Source organism: Triticum urartu, chromosome 2A (genome assembly GCF_056163025.1).
Source record: "Triticum urartu cultivar PI428250 chromosome 2A, HENAU_Tu73, whole genome shotgun sequence".
Classification (NCBI taxonomy): Eukaryota; Viridiplantae; Streptophyta; class Magnoliopsida; order Poales; family Poaceae; genus Triticum; species Triticum urartu.
In genome coordinates, this window is record NC_141874.1 from 648,648,621 (window position 1) to 648,668,171 (window position 19,551).

The window sequence follows — 19,551 nt, forward strand, 5'->3', positions numbered from 1 at the left end:
CTGCTCGTTAAGAGTTCGGGGGGCGTCGGCGGCGACCTGTGCACCATCCATCCTCCGTGCTTTGAGATCAGCCTCGATGGCCTGATTGGCGGCGTCAGAATGGCCGGGGAAGAAGTCTGCTAAGGAATAAGAGCAAAGAAACAAAGTTAAAAATTTAAGGCCGACTCGACTAGCAGTCGGCAGCCCGGAAAAATAAACAAATGGAAGCTCACCATCGACAAGATCTTTGATCGCCTGGAAGCCGGAGACCAGCATCGCCTCCTTGTCGGTCCAGGAGGAGCGCTCGGACGCAAATTTAGCAAGAAGGGGGGTCTCCTTGTCCTCTACCTCCTTCTGGGCCCTCTAGAGCAGCTCCTTCTGCTCCGCCAGCTGCGTAGCCAGCCGGTCGCGCTCCTCCGTCAGCCGGCCACACTCCTCCTCCCTAACGCACAGCGCGGTTTTGACTTTTCCCAGCTGCTGCTGAAGGGCGGCGTTGGCCTCTAAAAAAAGAGGGGGAGGGATGTCAGTCGTCAGCAAAGAAGAAGGGTCGCTGGGGAGATCCGGCCCGACTGCTCAGCAGTCGGCCCGAATCTTGGGGACTACAACCCGCGGGTGCGCCTGCGTGCCCCCGCAGAGAAAGAAGAAAACTCACCCCGGCTGTCCGACAAGTCGGCGGTCCGCTTGGCCAGCTCCTCAACATTGGCGTTGAAGGAGGTCACGCGAAGATTGTGGTAATCCTGCATCAAATTTTAAGAAAAAACCATTGGTACTTGGAACTCGCCGATTAGAGTTCCGAGCCACCTGCTCAGCAGCCGGCCCGAAACTTGGGGACTACACCAAGTGGGTGCGCTGGCGCGCCCCCATAAAGAAAAAAACAAGGAAGCAAAGCAAAGAAAGGATGCGTACCCGGATGGCGGTTCATGAAGCCAGGTATGCCTTGGTGCACTCCTTGATGGCGTCGCCCTCGGTCCGGAGTTTGGCTTGGACATCCAAGAGCGCCCGGTTCAACGGGCCCGTCCCGCCTCCCCGCACCCACCCGGTAGGCGCGGCGCTCGACACCTCGGTGTCCGGGATCGAGGAGCTCACAGCGCCGGTATCCAGAGGACGCGGCGCTGAGGCCGCCTTCATGAGACGGCGGCGCTTCGGCGTACCGACCTCGAGGGCCAGGCCCGTCGCCGCCGCGCCTCCGGTTGGCGGCACTGGCAGATCCGCCGGTTGTCCGCCTGGCGCGCCTCCGGAGGGTGGCAGTGGCGGCACAACGACCTCCGGTGTAGCGGTGACGTCGACATCCCTCTCCGTGACCGGGTTCTCGTCGCCGGCTTCCCCTGTCTGCGTCGAGAACTCCGGTGGCGGCGGTGCGGAGTTCAAGGGGATGACAAACACTGCCGACTGGTGGCACGCGACTTCTTTCGCGCGCTTCTTCTCCGCATCGGCGGCCTCGGTTTCCGCCAGCTTCTTCAGAGCGGCGGCCTCCGCTTTGTCGGCTTCCGCCTTCTTCAGGCGGGTGGCTTCCTGCTCCTCACGCGCCTCCCGCGCGTTCTGCTCCGTCGCCTCCCGGAGGTCGGCGGCGGGGTCAACCCGCCGGGTGATGGAGGAGGTCTCCGCCGACTTCACGATGGAGCCGGCGACCGACTTCTCAAGAGAGAGAGGGGCCCTAAAGCCGGAAAACAAAGTAAAGAAATTTCAGACAGACTCAATAAAGAAATATGAAGATACGAGGGGAGGTGGTGCTTATGCTGAAATGAGCTGCGGCGTCTTCACCACCTTGCGGAAGCGGATGGCCTTTGCGGCCGCCTCGTCCCGCTTGGTCGCCGCGGCTGAGCCCTTGGGCTTCTTCGGCCAGTTGCCAAATAGGCTCGCCCCGGCCCTGTGCTTCTTGTCGCTGCCTTGTGCGTCCGGCGGAGCTGACGAGCCCGCGCCCGACTGGCCGGCTCCAGGCTGGTGGCGTGGGACGACCTCCTCGTCATCATCGGGCCAGTCCTCGAGACTGGCCCCAAGTCTCGGGCCGCCCGTTGCGCCGCCTCCTCCCTCGGCATCGTCCTCCAGGGCCGCCGCCCCCAGGTCAGGGTCGTCAACATCACTCTCCGCCCGATCAGGGAGGAATTTGCGGTCCAGCCTAGCGGTGCCGGCTGCTGGCTGGAGGGGGGGTTCTAACCAAAGCCGGCTGGTCAGATCGGACAAGACGGACTCGGCAACGAAGAAGTCAGAGAGAAAGAGAAAAAGAAAACGACTCACCAGAGGCGGAGGGGCGGCACGTGAATACGGCTCCTTGCCGAATTGCCACTATTCTCGAAGGTCGCAGCTCGCCAGATAATTCACCATATAGGCCACCTCCTCGCGAGGCATCTACTTGGTGCACATCCGACTCAGGTCCCGATGCCCGCTCATCTGGCAAATCATGTGGGGGCGACTTTGAAGAGGGAGCACTCGGCGGGCCACGAAGGCGGCCAGCAAGTCCGGCCCGGTCAGGCCCTCCGACTGCACCAGTACTCGAAGCCGTGCAACGGCACCGATTCCCGCTTGCGTCAACGTCCGGGCTCGGTACGACCAGTTGGGTTGCCTCCCAGCCGGCGGGCCGGCTACGAAGGCCGGCAGGTTGATCCAGTCGCCCTCCGCGGAGACGTTCTTCACGTAGAAGTACGACCGCTGCCACATCTTCACCGACTTGATCAGCTTGATGGAGGGAAACGGGTTGTCGGCCCCCGACCTCCGCACGGTGATGAATGCGCCGCACTGAGCCGGCACGCCCGCGGCCTGGGTGCCGAGCTTGGAGAAGAAGAACTCCCCCCAGAGCTCCATGGTGGGGAGAACGCCGATGAAGCCCTCGCACAGGGTGACGAAGGCGGACAGCAACACCACCGTGTTGGGGGTGAGGTGGTGAGGCTGGAGTCCGTAGAACTCAAGGAAGGAGCGGAAGAAGTTGCTCGCCGGCAGGCCCAGGCCGCGCAGGCAGTGCGAGCGGAAGACGACCCGCTCGCCCTCCTGCGGCGCCGGCGAGATCTCTCCCCTCCGCGCGAGGCAGACCCTCACGAGGTCCTCGCCGGGCAGTCGACACGTCTTGCGGAGGAAGTCGATGTGATCCTCGTGGACCTCCGAACCATACCAGGTGCTGGAGTGCGCCGCCGGGGGCGTAACGGCGGAGGAAGAGCTCATCGTGAGCGGACCGCTGCGACGTTCGACGAGGCTCGAGGAGCGGAGAGGGAGAAGAAGTAGTGGGGAGGTGGGACGCGCGTGCTCCACCGCTTCCCCTCCTCCCCCTACTTATAGCCCAGTGGGATGCGAAGCCGAGGGGGCAGTAGTGGGATTTACTGCCCCCACTACTCCACGCCTCCCACGTTTATCACGCAAAGTTACTGCGCGCGGTAATTCCGTGGGAACCTCAACCGCCCCCACGGCCGCAGCAGATCCGCTCGCGCGCCGAGGCATGGTAGTGGGGGCCCCGCCTGTGGACATGTCCCATCTCGCGGAGGGGTAGGCGGGCTGGCCCGGCCATTGGTTGCCACCTGGCGGGCACAGAGTGGGTGGCGGTCAGGAAGCTTAGCTCATACGCGACCGAGTTCCCGCCGGGGAATTCGAAAGCATTTCTAGACTAGTCAAGGTCAGGCGACTCCGACTCCTACCAGTCGGCCCGGCAGAAGTCAAACGAGGTCTCACCTCAAGCACTCGGAGAAAGAAACTGTTGAGGCTCCTCGGCTGATCGTCCGCGACGCCTCACCAGCTTCGGGGACTATTGTCGGAGTAATGGGCCACAGGTAGGCTAACCCGAGGCCCAGAACCTTTCAAGACATCGGGGCTGACTGCGCCCCTCAAGACACCAGGATCGAGAGCCGCCTTCCAGAGGCCGGCTAAAGGAACAGCTGACTGCCCGCATGCGGCCGAGTCCTGGAGGCGAGGTCAAGACGGGCCGACTCCCGCCAGGCGGCTCCCAGAGAAGCCGGCCACGGGGAGTCGGCCCATGACACCAACAAAGCCCATGCCCTCATAAGGGGGGATGGGACGGGAGTGGCCACAGTAAAGCCCACTCCCTCCCCTTTTTATGGGATGGCTAGGCCACAGTGCGCCGTACCAGGGGAGATCTCCGTCCGGTGAGGCACTGTTGTCGTGCCATCCCTGACATCAGCAACAGTAGGCGGAGTCTTGCACCCACGACGGCCTGTCGGTACGGTCTATGGACGATGGGCCCTACCGGTCAGCGAGAGTCCAGAAGACAGCAAGAGCGCCACTAGCCGGACCCGAAGGGAGCCGACCCCTGGAAGTCGGCCTGCCCCTCCCACGGGTCCCACGCGCTATTAACCAGACGAGACGGGGAGTGGCTACAGTAATCGCCCGCCATGTAGCAGGGTTGTAGCCACGACCCCATGACCAAGCCTGCGTCATGAGAAGCACGGCTACAGTAATCGGCAGCCGGCAAGACCCGCAAGCGGCGGGTACGGCCTGTCGGCTCCGTACCAAACCAGTCGGCGGACCCCAGCAGTCGGCAGAGAAGCCGGCGGGCGGAGAGACTGACGGCTGGGCCCTGCGCCCAGTCGGTTTACCATTGTACCCCCGAGGGTAGGCCTATATAAACCCCCCGGGGCACCCATGCAAAGGGTTCGGACCCATTAGAACGAAACCAGACCTTAGAGAAGGAAGAGAGCTGGCCTACCTCCTCCTGTCCACGGATACAGCTCGAGGAGCACCATTGTACTCACTTTCGTCTTAGTGATCATGCGGAGACCCCGCAGAGCAGGACTAGGGGTGTTATCTCCTAGGAGAGCCCCGAACCTGGGTAAAGTTCGCCGGCGTACGTGTCTACGCCTCATGTCGTTTCCAGGCACCGGCGACGTTCTACTCGCTCCCACCATGATAAGCCATCCATTGGCATATGTCGCACCCAACCCCCGACAAACACACCATCTATTACCTTTTGGAGAGTTGTGTATCCTAGATTGGTTAGGTGTCACTTGGGAGGCTCCAAGATCATGTGGAGTTGAACCAAGGAGTTTGTAAGGGCAAGGAGATCGTCTACTTCGTAAAGATCTACCCTGAGTGAGGCTAGTCCTTCGTGGGCGTAAGCCATGGTGGAATAGACATGGTTGATTCTTCGTGGACCCTTCATGGGTGGAGCCCTCCATGGACTTGCGCAACCGTTATCCTCCGTGGGTTGAAGTCTTCATTAACATGGGCGTACGATAACAACACCTATCTGAACCACGCCAAAAATCATTATGTCTTCATTGCGTTTGATTTTTCTGATCCCTCCTTTACGTTCATATGCAAAGGCTTTATTTTCCGCTGCACTACGCTTAGACTTGCATGTGTAAGATGTTGTTTGACTTGGTAGAATTACTAAAACTTGCCTACTACTAAAATTAGGAGAGGCACACTGCTATTTCCGGATGCTTGGTGAGGCACACTGCTATTTCTGGCCGGTTGGTATAGATGCGACGCGAAGAGCCATGTTGGTTCTTATCTATCCTACCACGTTGCGAGTGCCACGTCCACCCACATCATATGGTTCTAACTGGCGGTGCATACCATTTGGTTAAGTACAACCAACGTCTTTAGTACTCCCTCCGGTTCTTTTTAATTCACATATAAGATTTGTCTGAAGTCAAGCCTCGTAAAATTTGACCAACTTCATAGAAAAAAATTCAACATTCACAATGTGAAATCAATACCAGTTTATGCATCGGGACTTAAAGTTTCATATTAGCATGATAGATGTTAATATTTTTTCATATAAATATGGTCAAATTTCTTAAAGTTTGACTTCAGATAATTCTTATATGCAGAGTAAAAAGGATCGGAGAGATTACATAGTCCCTGGCCAAGCAGGTGGTTTTGAGCGGTCAGGAATAGAGAAGGGGATGCCAAAAGGAAATATATGTGTTTGACCGGGTACAGAGCAGCGGAGCCGAGCAGACCGTGTACCTCACTGGGCCTTTATGCCAATTGACTCCTAAAGCCACAGAATGTGGCACATCTTGGTAAAGTGACCATTGGCATTTGGAATGACACTCATAGGTCTCGGTGGAGTCAGGTCATTGTCGGATCCTCAGAATCTATTCAGATTTCGTTTGTCAGCACATAAGTTTGAACTGTAAAGAAGAATATAAGCTTGAGTGAAAACTGAACTGTAAAGAAGAATATAAACTTGAGTGAAAACTGTTTTTCACATGTTTCCTTCTGCTCGTGTGGTTCCGGGTGGGAGCATATGCCTTGGTTGAAGTTTTGGACTATTGCCCTGCCACCCCATGCATGTTTGGGGTATTGGACTATTGCTTGTTCACTGCTAAAGAAGTCAGAGGGACCTCCACTATAAAACCAAGGCAGTCCACCCACGCTTGGTGGAGTCTGCCTTTGGCTATCCATCTGCTTGTCAGCTGCCCGACTCGCACAGGCGAACCAACGACCCATACTCACAGGACACTGAGCGGCGTTCGAATGCAATAGGGTACCTAGACTAGCCGGGAACAACTGACCCTCGTATGCAAACAATCCGGCACGGGGTGAACAACCCTAACAAGCAGACTGGGATTGCCCCTTGCGCGAGTTGCCATGTGGGAGAGGGTAGATGCACCGCAACCCATGTTGTTTTTTTTTTCTTTGAGAGGGTAGTTCCGATGTGATCGTGATAGGTGTGGCTTCTCATGTTTTCTTGCACAGTGTTGGGCTAGTAACACTTGTGCTACTATCTCGTATATTTTTTTACCTACTTGTATGAAAATTTTCTCACCGCTTTATATCAGTTTGACCGTTTGTGTCTTTATTTATAAATAAAGCATGTGAAAGCCTAAGAGGACCTTGGCAGTTGTCACATGAACATGATTAGTCCCAGGACATTGGTAATATTCTTCGATTGGTCATCAACTCATCATGAACATGATTAGTCCCAGGACATTGGTAATTGCCTTTAGCTTTCTTGATGTTACCTTTTGTCGAGGCATATGAATGCTTTGTTTAACCGACCGTTCCATTATCAATTACTGGAATCCAATCCTATCTTGGAGGCTTTTAGGAAAAAAGTTTCGTGACATCCAATTAAGAAGTTTTCTTCCCTGCTCCTTTGTTTTTCAGTGCCTTTTAGAAATTTCAAACAAAGTACTAGCTAACAATTAAACTAATAGTAGTATGCAGATTTTCTTTTCTACAAAGGATAATCATATGTGGTTTATTGGCAAAAATTAACCCATTAGATTTTTATTGATTGAAGGTGATCTCTTACGATTGTAATTTTGTACTTCCTCTGATGGTTTACTACAAAGTTAGTGATCAGAGGGAGTAATATTTTTCAACAACATATTAATTGACGATGGTTTACTATAAAGTTAGTGACCAGAGGGAGTAATATTTTTCAACAACATATTAATTGACGATGGTTTAATACAAAGTTAGTGACCAGAGGGAGAAATATTTTTTAACAGATGTGTTTTTTGTAGAAATGAAGGAGGACCCTCGGTATCTGCTTCTGGACGATGCATACAGCCAATTTATTAATTATTCATACAAGACCTTACAAAGTCATATAAAAGTAAGACTAAAGTTACCGTCTAGGCAACATCTGTCGCTACTTCTATCCAGTTGATGAAGGGATGCTGATAATCTGGGCCTAATACCAAACATACCTTGCAGCCAAACCTAACATCTAAGGCCTGAGATCCCAACCAGGACGCCTGCCGGGTATGGAGCATCCACCAGTCTGGCGCACTCCTCAATCTGGACGCCTGCCGGGTAAGAGGCCGCCGCAGCCACCTGCCACCGATTCATCTTTAGTGTTGTACTGCTACATGTACCTTGCCCGGTCTAGCTGTCGTCGACGCCACCACGACGCCAGACAACACCACCATCCCGCGCTCGTCCATCATCACACGCCCATTGGCGAGACCCCGCTGCTCCATGCCGCTGAGACCCGCCGTTGTCGACGTGTCAGATACCACGCTGCTCCTCTTCTTGTCCCCTCCAGCCAACACTTGCTCCAAAACGATGCCCCCAGGAGGAAGAACGACATCAAAACATCGCCATCGTCCGATCTAGTAGATCTAGATCTAGGGTTTTCCCAAAACCTTCTGATCAGGTTGACGTCACCTGCAATGACGATGCCTCTAGAAGGGAACGACGTCCGAGACGCCACCATCGTCCGCCATGACCGCAGTCAGGCGCGATTTTCATCGGAAGCCACGTCGTTCCGATCTCGCGGTTGGCTGGAACCGAGCGGTGCCCTCTGCCGAACCGGTGATGCCACCGTCGAACCGGTGACGTCACCGCTGATCCGGCCACGCCACCGCCATGCGACGCCCCTGATGGAGATCCCGATCGAGATCGAAGACGACCCCGACCAAAACCCTGCCACCAGTGTCGCCGCACCGTGCCAGCTCCTTCTAGCCCAGTCGCCGCCGGATCCAGCCGTCCCCGCCTCTGGGAGACCAGCCGGACGAGGCGCCCCTTGTCCCCAAACAGCCGAGCCGCGCCGCCGCCATGAGGACCAGAGGAAGGAGGGAGTGCCCCATCGCCCGCGCCGCACGGGCTTCGCCCGGCGGGCGCACTCCGGCGACGGCGAGGGGAAGGGGACGTTGACGAGCGGGAGTCACCGGTGGCCGATCTAGATCTCCCGAGACGCGCGCGCGGGGCGCGTTGCGGGAGCGGGGCGAGAGTCCTAATCCCTTTAACAGATGTGTGAAGCAAATTGTTAGAGTTGTGTCGAATATTGTGTACAAGGTAGGTTACAGTTGGACTATGAGTTGTATTGTGTTTACATAGGATGTGGAGTCGTGTCCAATTAGGACACTTGTATCCTAGGCCTCTCTTATATAGCGGGTGTAGACACACGGTGTAACCTATGCCGACATAATAGCACAGGCACGCAAGGGGAGCCGGTGGCATGTGTCGGCGCTCGGGTGGCCGGTGTGCGGTATTGTGACGGTGTCATGGGAAGGAGCGCCCGTAATCGTCAGGCCCCGAGGATATAGCCATATCGGTGAATCTCGTTAACAAATCTCGGTGTCGTGTTCGTGTGATTGCTTGGTCTTCGGATGATCAACGATATGCCTCGAATTTATTCTAACAAGTGGTATCATGAGCTAGGTTATTCGGAGGCTGCGGATCGTTGATTTAGAGAAAGGATCAAGTCCAAGATGCAGCCGGCTGTCGGCGTGGTTCTTGACCAGACCGGAAGAAAGCAGATCGGTGGGCGGCTCGTGCGCAGACAAGGCAGGACGTGCAGCGATGGATCAAGAGGATCGATCGGGCGAGCGTGCGGCGGTCAGACGTGTGCAAGCAGCAAGTGAGACGTGCGGAGATCGATCGATCGGGCGAGCGTCTCCTGCGAGTGGCGACGGCGTAACGTGGGTTCGGCTCACCTGCGGGGTTCCCAGCAGGGATTATTATATAGGGCCAATAAATGACTGCCATGTGTCCATGTGGGTCAACAACTACAATTAATTTTGATTAATTTTGTTTCCTGCTGTTTCATCATCCGGCATCTGCGCTGAAGAAATAAAGAGGCTGGCTGTGCTTGCTCGGCCACCGGCGATGTAGCTGGGTCGTCTACTGCCAATCGAGGACTACCCATGAGTCATTATTTTCGCCGCCGTCTTTATCTCCTGTTTTGGCGAGATTACAGTCTAAATGATCTCTATCACAACGAGGAAACGACCACAGAAGCGCGGCCATGGCAGTCTGTACTCTGTACGATGACCACGCGGTACCTGTACTGCCGGCCGCTCCAGCTCTGCACCAACGAAAATCAGTTCATCGTTTCATCTCTTTTTTCGATCGGCGCCAAATTAAAAGAGGTTCAATCTTGACTGCGGAATTATTGGATCGTTGACGGAGGATGTTGAACGGTGGTGTGCGTGTGCTTAAGCTCGGGCTCTATGGGCGCCGGCGGGCCGAACAACTCTGACGAGGGAACATGCGCTTTCTTCTTGCCCCTCTGCTTTTTCCGCTTGTGCTTGTTCGCTCGTGGATGAGGCCTGGGACGCGGCCAACACGGCAGGTGGTTCGGCCACCGGCGGGGGCGTCGCCATGGGATGCAGCACTGCGGGAGCCTCGGCTGGGGGGGCCGCCGGCATCCACGATTGGAGACAGAACGCCCAGCAGTGTCACGGGCCGACGAATCAAAGCCCATCGGTGCTAGCACCCAGTCTCTTGGCGAGGAAGGATCGAAGGAGCAGGAAACAAAATTAATCAAAGATAATTATAGTTGTTGGCCTACAGGGACACATGGCACTCATTTAATGGCCCTGCACCATAATCCCTGCTGGGAACCCTGCAGGTGAGCCGAACCCGCGTAACGTGCGACAACAGGACTTGCGATCGGACGGACCACGCAGACGTGGCTACGACCGTGCAGGCGCAGCGGCAGATGGCTGCGTGGCCCAACAGGTGTTTGCCTGTCTGCGTGTGCTGGCGGGCTGGCCCAGGCGGGGCTGTCCGAGCCGGCAGCGTGTCCAGGACAAGGCCCAGGCACGTACGCGTGGCTGGCTGCTCAGGTGCGTTGCGTACGTCCGAGATTTGTTTGAAAAAAGGAGAACCCGAGTCCTCTGGTACGCTGCAAGGCAGCAGATCAATTGGGAAAGAAAAGAAATCCATCACGTTGGCATCCATCGAATTAGCAAGGCATTGACAAGGCAGTTGCACTAGCATCAGGAGTTGAGCACTGAAGCACATCACGTGAAGGCCAAACATGTTTGGTTGGATTTTGCTATTAGTACATGGGGGTGTACCTCTTCAGATTTTGCTCGTGTACTCGGGGCATTGCAGTGGAAGCTCGGTTAATTTTTCACAGCGTCGGTCATATGAAGAATTATGACATCATCGGGAATCAGGTTTGAGGTGGAGAAGTTTAACGGAACTGAAAACCTTGGGTTATGACAGATAAGGGTGAAAGATTTGTTGACACACTGGAGATGCTTGAAGGTGTTGTGTGAAGTCAATTCAGCTAAGATGGAATTATCATGTGATGGATGGAGATTCACCGAAGGCGATTTGGGAGCCTCGAGTGTGTCGTACAGTCGAACGAGTTCGGCTGGGTTGGACTGGACAGTCTGATGGATCGACTTGAGTCGGTCGGTACAGAAGACGGCGGTGATTTCAGCGACGACGACATAGGAGCGTGATGTTGATGGTGACCGACTTCTGAACGTGAAAACACGTGGCGCAGGTCCAAGGGCTTGTGTGGCTTCGACAAGGCTTTGGTGCGGGGTTGATTCAAGGTGATGCACACACGGAGCTTGAAGTCGACGGGGCACGGGGGTGAATTGATCATCTACCATGGAGTCATGTTGAAGGTGGAGCTGGATTGAGGGGCTACGGTGTAAGGATCCAGGGAATCGAAGCCTATCCAATAAGAGAGAAAAGTGAGTGACATGCAGTTTGGACTGGAGCCCAGTGGTCTTATGGAAGCATGAAACTCGTCATCGGTCGGTGATGATCGGTGGTACTCTGCAGTGGGGGTTGAGTGGTGTGGGTTCGCGGCCCTTGAGACTCGACTGGGACAGCGGAGGCTCGACGCGGTAGTAGCGGCGAGGCGTGCGGTATGCACGGGACATGGAGACGGGCCAGGGCTCTGGTGGTCATACATGTGGTGAGATAACTGCGAATTTGACTCAGGATGGCTACAAGCAATGGTGAAATTCTTTAAAGTTTCAGACAGGCGGTCAAGAAAGGAGCGGTGATGTTGAGTTCAGGTAACTCTTATGTGTGACACCCAATATGTGAGTTATTCATTTTCACGCAGGTTAGTGATCAGTGTGTGATGGCGCTGAACGGAGCTCTGAAAGTTGGGAGCATACACTAGAGTAAAGAAAAACTTAATTTTGCTCGAGTGTTGACAGTGGTCAAGAAAAGAAGGGACTACAAGTTGCAGGTGGAGTCACATGGAGTCTTTGGAGTAGTAGCGGTACTCACGGGATAAACTCAAGTCCAATGCACATAGAAGTTTCACACAAGGACGAATTCAAGGTGGTGGAGAATATTCGCCAAGGTGGAGTTTGTTAGAGTTGTGTCAAATATTGTATATAAGGTAGGTTACAGTTGGACTATGAGTTGTATTGTGTTTACATAGGATGTGGAGTCATGTCTAATTAGGACACTTGTATCCTAGGCCTCTTTTATATAGCGGATGTAGACACACGGTGTAACCTATGCCAATATAATAGCACAGGCACGCAAGGGGGAGTCGGCGGCGTGTGCCGGCGCTTGGGTGGCCGGTGTGCGGTACTGTGACGGTGTCACAGAGAGGAGCGCCCGTAGTCAGGCCCGGGGATGTAGTCATATCGGTGAACCTCGTTAACAAATCTTGGTGTCGTGTTCGTGTGATTGCTTGGTCTTCGGATGATCAATGGTATGCCTCGGATTTATTCTAGCAAATCAAAATTGATCAGTGACAAAAAAATATGTCTTATATTTCTACGGAGGGGTGTTACATAATATAATATATTTTTTGAAGGCAACGTAAAATCATTTTTGCTTCGTCGTCGTCTATGATATTGTACATGTTGTGCCTGATGATTTCCTTTTTTTATTTTTATTTTGCAGGTCGCGTGATGACTTATCTCGAGAGAACCTTCTTTTTTCCATGGCAACTTGCCACGCCTGACACATGATATTATGTTGATTGGCCATCTAGTAGCTGTCAGAAAAGGATTAGCCATCTAATATGACATAATTGTGTGAGTGGTGACATGTTAACAGAGTATAATACACAATGAAAACATTATTATTTTGAAAAGTCCCATGTGGATCATGCTCACGATTGTTCTTCTGCTGCCTTAGGGCATGTATTTTGCGCATATAGGCTTTGAAGCAGTAGGTCTCAGCCTGTTTCCAGAGAACAACAAAACGGAGCAACTCACAAAGAACTAAAAACTAAAACAGAGCAAAAGGATGCGGTTGACCACCACAATGAGCGGGCGGCTGCTCCTGCTCCTCCGCCTGATCCTCTGCATCGTACTTGCCACAAGGCAGCTCGCTCTCGCCGGCGCAGCCTCCAGTTTCACGGTGGTGACCAGCCTCCCGGGGTTCCAGGGCCGCCTCCCCTTCCACCTCGAGACCGGGTACCCTTTCTCTCACTCTGTTCTTCGCTCAAGTTTTTCTACGCACCCAGGCGGTAGGAGCTAGGTGCCGATGTGCGGGATCTCCGTGTCTCCTTGGTCAGCTCCATTGGTTATAACCTGCTGCTGGCTGCTGCTAAATTACAAGGTACGTGGAGGTGGACGAGGAGAACGGCACCGAGCTGTTCTACTACTTCGTGGAGTCGGAGGCCGGCGGCGAGAATGACCCTTTCCTCCTCTGGCTCACCGGCGGCGACCACTGCTCCGTACTCAGCGGCCTCGCGTTCGAGATCGGTACATTTTGTTTCCGTTCTCAAGCGATGACTCGCCGTTACTCTCTACTCCGTGATATCATACATGAGATGCATACACATGTCAACCGCAACTGCAGGTCCATTCAAGTTCGTCCTAGAGCCTTACAATGGCACCATACCGAGCCTGGAAATCAATCCCAACTCATGGACCAAGGTCGTCAATCGGTCATGTTTTGCACTCTGCAGCTAGCCAATTAGCCGTATTACATGTTCATGCTCATTCCTGTATTGACCGTTGCAGGTTGCGCATATCCTCTTCGTTGATTCGCCGGCCGGGGCAGGATTTTCCTTTTCCAGACAACCCAAAGGTTACCATGTTGGGGAAATATCTACCTCACTGCAGTTACATGAGTTCCTCATCAAGGTACTACCTAACCTAACTGATTTGATTTGATTTGATTTGATTTGTTGCCACCCATTGATTGCCTGCATCTTCCTTACTGTCTGATCCACGTGACCTTGTCCAGTGGTTTAGGGACCATCCCAAGTTTCTATCAAGTCCTCTCTATATCGGGGGAGACTCGTATGCTGGAAAAATTGTACCATTCATCGCACAAAAGATTTCCCAAGGTACGGACACTTGCTCTATATTTCCACGTATCCAACATTGAGCATGCGTTTATAGTCGACTAAATTCACTGATTTCACCACAAAGGTAAATGTGGTGAGCTATCTCAATTTTTTTTAAATGTGTATTAACTGAGTTCATATCTATCTTCATGTTTTTTTACGGACGGCGTCATCTTTATGCTTTCATCCCTACAGGTAATGAAGTTGGAAGGAGCCCCCTTCTTAATCTCAAGGTACCTACCGTAACCCTCACAATTCTACACAAGAGACTATGGAATAATACATATGGCTAAAAACTTGCATGTTGTGAAACACGCATCACAAATGTGTACGTGAAGTTGATATATCGTTATCGGTTTTGCTATTCATCAATTACAATTATTATGGTATTTCTTTAGTGAGTTTAGGATGGCTCACCACTCTTGTCACAAGATTTCACTCATTATTGTGTTTGTTTTATGGGGCGTCGTTATAGTATAGGCCAATCTGGATCGCAACCACCCCGAGGTCCCATGTGTCAGGGTCATTAGGTTATATCATGGGTCCCATCCAAGTCACCACCCAACACATATACATCACAATGATTTATCCACTTATGGGTCCAACCCAAGCGCAGCTAACACATGTGCATCCTTACAAGTATGTTGACATAAAGGAAACAAATAAGAGGATGGTGTCGCCTCACAGCATGTGTTGTTGTCACGGATGGGGATGTTGTTGCGCTTGTTTCCAAGAGTATCTTTTATTTCCGAGTTGTGCCTTTTTTTATCTCTCTCGTGTGCAAATTTGTGTGTGTATTCTCTGAAAAACTAAGCGAGAAAATTAGATCACAACTAGAGAAAATAGTTTCTTAGATAGACGGCATGCTAAATGCAGTATGTGGCATATCACTTGCTATCATCTCCATAGGCGTCTCGGGGCTTCACTGTCTATATGTACAATGAAAGGGAGCAATAAATCGACAAACGTGTTTGTTGATGACAACACATGTACTAGCACCCACTACCGGCTATGCCACATAATACTATCTTTAGTGTTATGCCACATAATATTGTCTTCAGTGTAGCAACACCACTAGAGGAATGACAAAGGAAAATATCATTTGAATATGCGGAGTGATGTGGAGTTTTAATTAACTTGTTGCATAGAAGTGAAATCATTCATAATTTGGATACTCATTCCGAAAACTATTTGTATTCTGAATTTTCACTCAAAAGGTACGCCAAAAATAACTTTGTGTCCCTTGCTGGCTGGAAAAGAACACACGTTTGTCACTGTGTGGCCACAACCCGCGGGTAAACTTTGAAGGAGGGGGGGAGGGGGGAGGGGGCATAAATTTGACCCGTTAACATAAACAATGTTGAATTTGTTGTTTTTGTTTTTAAACTATGTTTAATTCTGGATTCTTAATTTTTTGTGAGATTGTATATGCGTAATATATCTACTTCATAGATTATCCTTATATATTTTGACAATTTCTAAATTTTGTATTAATTTGCCGGTGCACCGGATGCAACTGCTTCCTGCTTCCTTGATTGTGCTTTCTTCCCAAGATTCCACATTCTCCCGGATCATTAAAGGATGAAGGATGTCGATTAGGCTGGGGATGGTTGAATAGGAGATTGCAAGTTTTAATCATTATTTCTATTTTAGCGAATTGCATATATAAATAATATGTAAGTGTAACTACCTGAGACAACCTACATGATATGGCAACTAGCAAGAAAAAGGTCACCACTAAGAAAGTAAAGGAGTAAGTCATAAAAATAACCAAAAGGGGCTCGGAGTCAATGTTGATTAAAAGTGAAGTTAAATTCCTTGATTAACTCTAATATTTGTGGGAGACGTTTGGCACACCAAGTCAAACACGACTAAAAAGGTCCAGCCTAGTTTTGGTTAAGCTTCAGCCACAATGTACGAGTTCAACCGCCAAGGGTAGATCTTCAGGGGATCTTCGATCTTTACAAATTCTCGGGGCAAATCTAGATCTTTGATGTTCCCGGTGGACTCTAAACGCCTAGGAGTCCCAAAACGCCTAAGCGGTAGGTACGAAAACTGAGCGGAAATGTATGAAGCAAGTGTTATTGCATTTGTTTCTTAGTGAAAGCAAAACACAAATGAAAATCTTGTAAACAAATACGAAGAAACATTGCCAAAAAGGAAAGGTTACCGAAACATAAAACCCCCACAACCATATAGAAAAATACACCCGAAATAACAAAATTGTTCAAATGCGTATGAGCGAGCATGCCTATAGGATGTGAGTGGGAGGTGTGTAGTCGGGAGACAAGGATCACAAGACTAGTGGGATGGGGGATTTTTTGTGTGTGGATAGGAATCGGTTGTTCCCAACGTGTATATGGGCTGGGATGAAATGGGCTATGCCGATAAGCGGAAATTTCTCCACATATGTTTACTAAAATTTTCTTTTTATTTGAAGTTTCACCAGAAAACGCTATTCTATCTCCATTCCATTATAAAATATCCATTCTGCTTCTGTAATGTAAATTCCATTTCCGATTACGAATTCATGCTCTGTTTTTTTCCTGAATGGACGGAAAAATTCTGCCTAGTTTTCACCCCTAGGAAGAAGCATGTAAACCCACACACATTACGTCTGTTCATGAAACGTAGATATAGTACAAAATCCAAATTACAAACTGGTAAAGGTAAAATATGCTAGAAAACTCAACAATAAGTATCCACCCTTTAATTTGGTATGCCAACTTTTAATTGACGAAGCATAGACAATGGATCTTCATAACTATGCCTAACCGATCATGGTCAATGGCGTACATATGCCATTTTAGCCGATATAGAACTTCAAAATTATATGGCTAAACCTAAACATATCTATCTTTTTGCAGTTTTAATAAGCACACCATGTCAATCAGCTATAGTTTGTTCTGCAAAAAATTATCTCTACTCAGCAACCCATGCCTCCAATATTTTCGTAGCATGTGTCGAGGACACACAGTAATATGCATATCTTTTTCTTAGCAGTATATACCTGCTTTTGGTAGTGTGAGTGTGATGTTAATATATCTGATGTCATGTTTATGTTCATTTCGTCACCATCAGGGCTATCTATTAGGTAACCCGGCAACAGGTGAAAGGATCGACGAAAGCTCCAAAGTGCCTTTTGCTCATGGATTTGGTATAATATCAGATCAATTATATGAGGTAATTAACCTTGCCTGTATCCATTATCCCGTCAGTCTGCTCATACAACCATACATGTCAGAACTGTTGTGATGCAAATAGTACTCAAATAGTATAAATTTCTTTGATACAGACAATATTGGGTCATTGTCAAGGACAAGACTACAAGAATCCTACAAACGTGTTATGTGCTAAAGCTCTGGGTACTTTCCATAGTGTAAGAACCCGCTAGCCAAGATAACTTTTATTCCATAGATATGAAGCAAGTATATGACCGAGTACTCCAATGCAGCTCCTGTCTGAACTCATGTTGCCCCATATTTTGTGGGACAAATGTGTTTATTCATCCGCTGGACCGCACGCGAAGACGGACGACTCGGCTGGTGCTGCCAGGAAGATCTTAAGCGAGGAAGCAGCTGGAATCAAATTGGGGAAACGGCTGAAACATCCGCCAGTCCGTCCTCGGCTTGACTGTATTGTAAGTCAGCATCATGCGTATGCCTCTAGTACCCTACCCTGTATGTGTTCCCCGTTTCGTGGACTGACCCGATCGATCATGCATGCCCGATGGATCAGAACTACGCGCACTACCTGTCGTATTTCTGGGCGAACGACGAGCGCACCCGAGGCGCCCTCGGCGTCAAGGACGGCACCGTGGACGAGTGGGTGAGGTGCCAAGACGGCGGCGTCCCCTACACCAGAGACATCGTGAGCACCATCAAGTATCACCGGAACGTCACGGCCAACGGCTACCGCGCGCTTGTGTACAGGTCCACACATTTTTGCCCTGTTACTACTGCATACAGCTTAAAGATCGAGTGTCATTCTGATGGGATTTTGTTTCGTGTCCATGGCAGCGGCGACCACGATTCGGTGGTGCCACACCTCGGGACGCAGGCGTGGGTGAGATCGCTCGGCTTCCCGGTCGTCGACGAGTGGAGGGCGTGGCATCTCCATGGCCAGTCTGCCGGGTTCGTCGCCGTCGTCTCCTTGTCGTTGCATGTTCTGTTTATTTCACTCGCTAACAGTGATTTCTCCGCTTGATTTCTTTCACGCGGGTTCGCAGATTCACCGTAAGTTACTCCAACAACATGACATTCGCGACCGTAAAGGTAAGAAAATTACTTATTGCTCCACCTTCTCTGCCTGTGTTGGTGGGAGGCACAGTTTATTAGAAAACCGGTTCTAAATTGCTGCTCTGAATTTGGTTTTCAGGGTGGTGGTCACACGGCGCCTGAGTACGAGCCTGAGAGGTGCTTTGCCATGTTCAGCCGTTGGATCCTGAATCAACCACTCTAGTCTATTGTATTTGTATTTTGAAAAAAGAAAACGATGTACATGTAGAACCTTGTGCATGTACAGGATGTGTTGATGCACGATGTGAGTTTGTGACTTTGCGTTCGACTCATCTCGCTAGTGTGCGGGTTGAATATCTGATTCTTTTTGTGAGAGACTGGTTTCTTGAGGTTTTGGCAAGAGACATAGTCATGTATATATGGTAATGTTCAGTCGTTTGATAAAGCATGTAGCTACCATTTTGCACCGTATAGAGTGTTGTCTTCTACAAATCATTCTGATTTTTTAACAGTATCTTCAGCAGTAGCTTTGATACCTCTAATTTTTATTTTCATTACTGCCTTCCTTTGATTTTATACTTCTACTTTAGGCATATCATTTTCTTGCACAGCATTGGTGTTTGAAAAACTGCCCTCAAATCTTCTCGCAAAATATTGACAAAACATTCTCCATCCAACAAAAATAGTATTCCCCATCTGTCGTCCACAAATAAATGTAGACATTTCATTTTTCTCACTTAGAAAGCAACTACCCTTTCTGTTGCTCTAAAAATCCTCATAAAATCACATGGCAATTCCTTGCAATCTGGACAACAACTATTCATGAAAATAGGATTGGCCCGTGCGACTTTGAGGAAAAAGCTTAGGCGTAGTTTATGCAAAAATCATAACTCATTTGGGAACCTATTTTCCTCTGATCCAAATGGGCCCAAACTTTGTGGGCATTCCCCTACACCTATTGTGACAATTGTAAAATAGGATAAAAATTGTCACAATTGTCCTGCCGCATTTTAAACTTTGTGGACTACTCCGGGTGGTTTTGTGTTGACATGGACCGGGTATTGACTGCAAACCGGGCTATGTTTGTAGAGGGACGAAAAGTATCCGGTATATTCTTTTTAATGTCAGGCAAACGTTGTCATAGGAAAAAGACTAGAGTAAGGCCTCCTTTGGTTTGTAGGAATTTCATAGGATTTCTATAGGATAAAGATTTGCAAAGAAAAATTTCCTTTAAAGCCCTTTGGTTTGTAGGAATGGATTCCTATTCCTATGTAGGATGGGAATTAATCCTTCACATTTTGGAGGAAAAAATATTAGCTAAGGCCTCTTTTGGTTCATAGGATAGGATTATCATAGGAATATGAATCTTGTAGGAAATGAGATGACATGTATCTCAAATCCTATGAGTAGGAATAG

The 19,551-nt window shown here is 50.3% G+C and overlaps 1 protein-coding gene across 2 annotated transcripts; it reads left to right on the top strand.

The window, feature by feature from the left end:
- The first annotated feature begins 12,748 nt into the window (after positions 1–12,748).
- Positions 12,749–18,606, top strand: LOC125539410 (serine carboxypeptidase-like 19). Of its 2 annotated transcripts, XM_048702854.2 has the most exons (13): positions 12,756–13,016; positions 13,162–13,307; positions 13,405–13,481; positions 13,569–13,691; positions 13,795–13,897; positions 14,093–14,130; positions 16,979–17,080; positions 17,193–17,276; positions 17,352–17,537; positions 17,636–17,829; positions 17,917–18,030; positions 18,126–18,171; positions 18,275–18,606. In XM_048702854.2, exons 1-13 carry the CDS (start codon positions 12,847–12,849, stop codon positions 18,356–18,358), a joined length of 1,467 nt encoding a protein of 488 aa, XP_048558811.2. In that variant the 5' UTR covers positions 12,756–12,846; the 3' UTR covers positions 18,359–18,606. The 2 variants fall into 2 exon arrangements, with proteins under 2 accessions (XP_048558810.2, XP_048558811.2); XM_048702853.2 differs by having other exon boundaries at positions 12,749–13,016; positions 17,636–18,030.
- Positions 18,607–19,551: the final 945 nt, after the last annotated feature.

Excerpts from the sequence above, each read along its gene's own strand:
- LOC125539410 (XM_048702853.2), top strand. The coding sequence starts at position 12,847 with ATGCGGTTGACCACCACAATGAGCGGGCGGCTGCTCCTGCTCCTCCGC. Across the intron at positions 13,898-14,092 it reads CGCACAAAAGATTTCCCAAG|GTAATGAAGTTGGAAGGAGC; the intron begins GTACGGACACTT and ends TCATCCCTACAG. Across the intron at positions 18,172-18,274 it reads TGACATTCGCGACCGTAAAG|GGTGGTGGTCACACGGCGCC; the intron begins GTAAGAAAATTA and ends TTTGGTTTTCAG.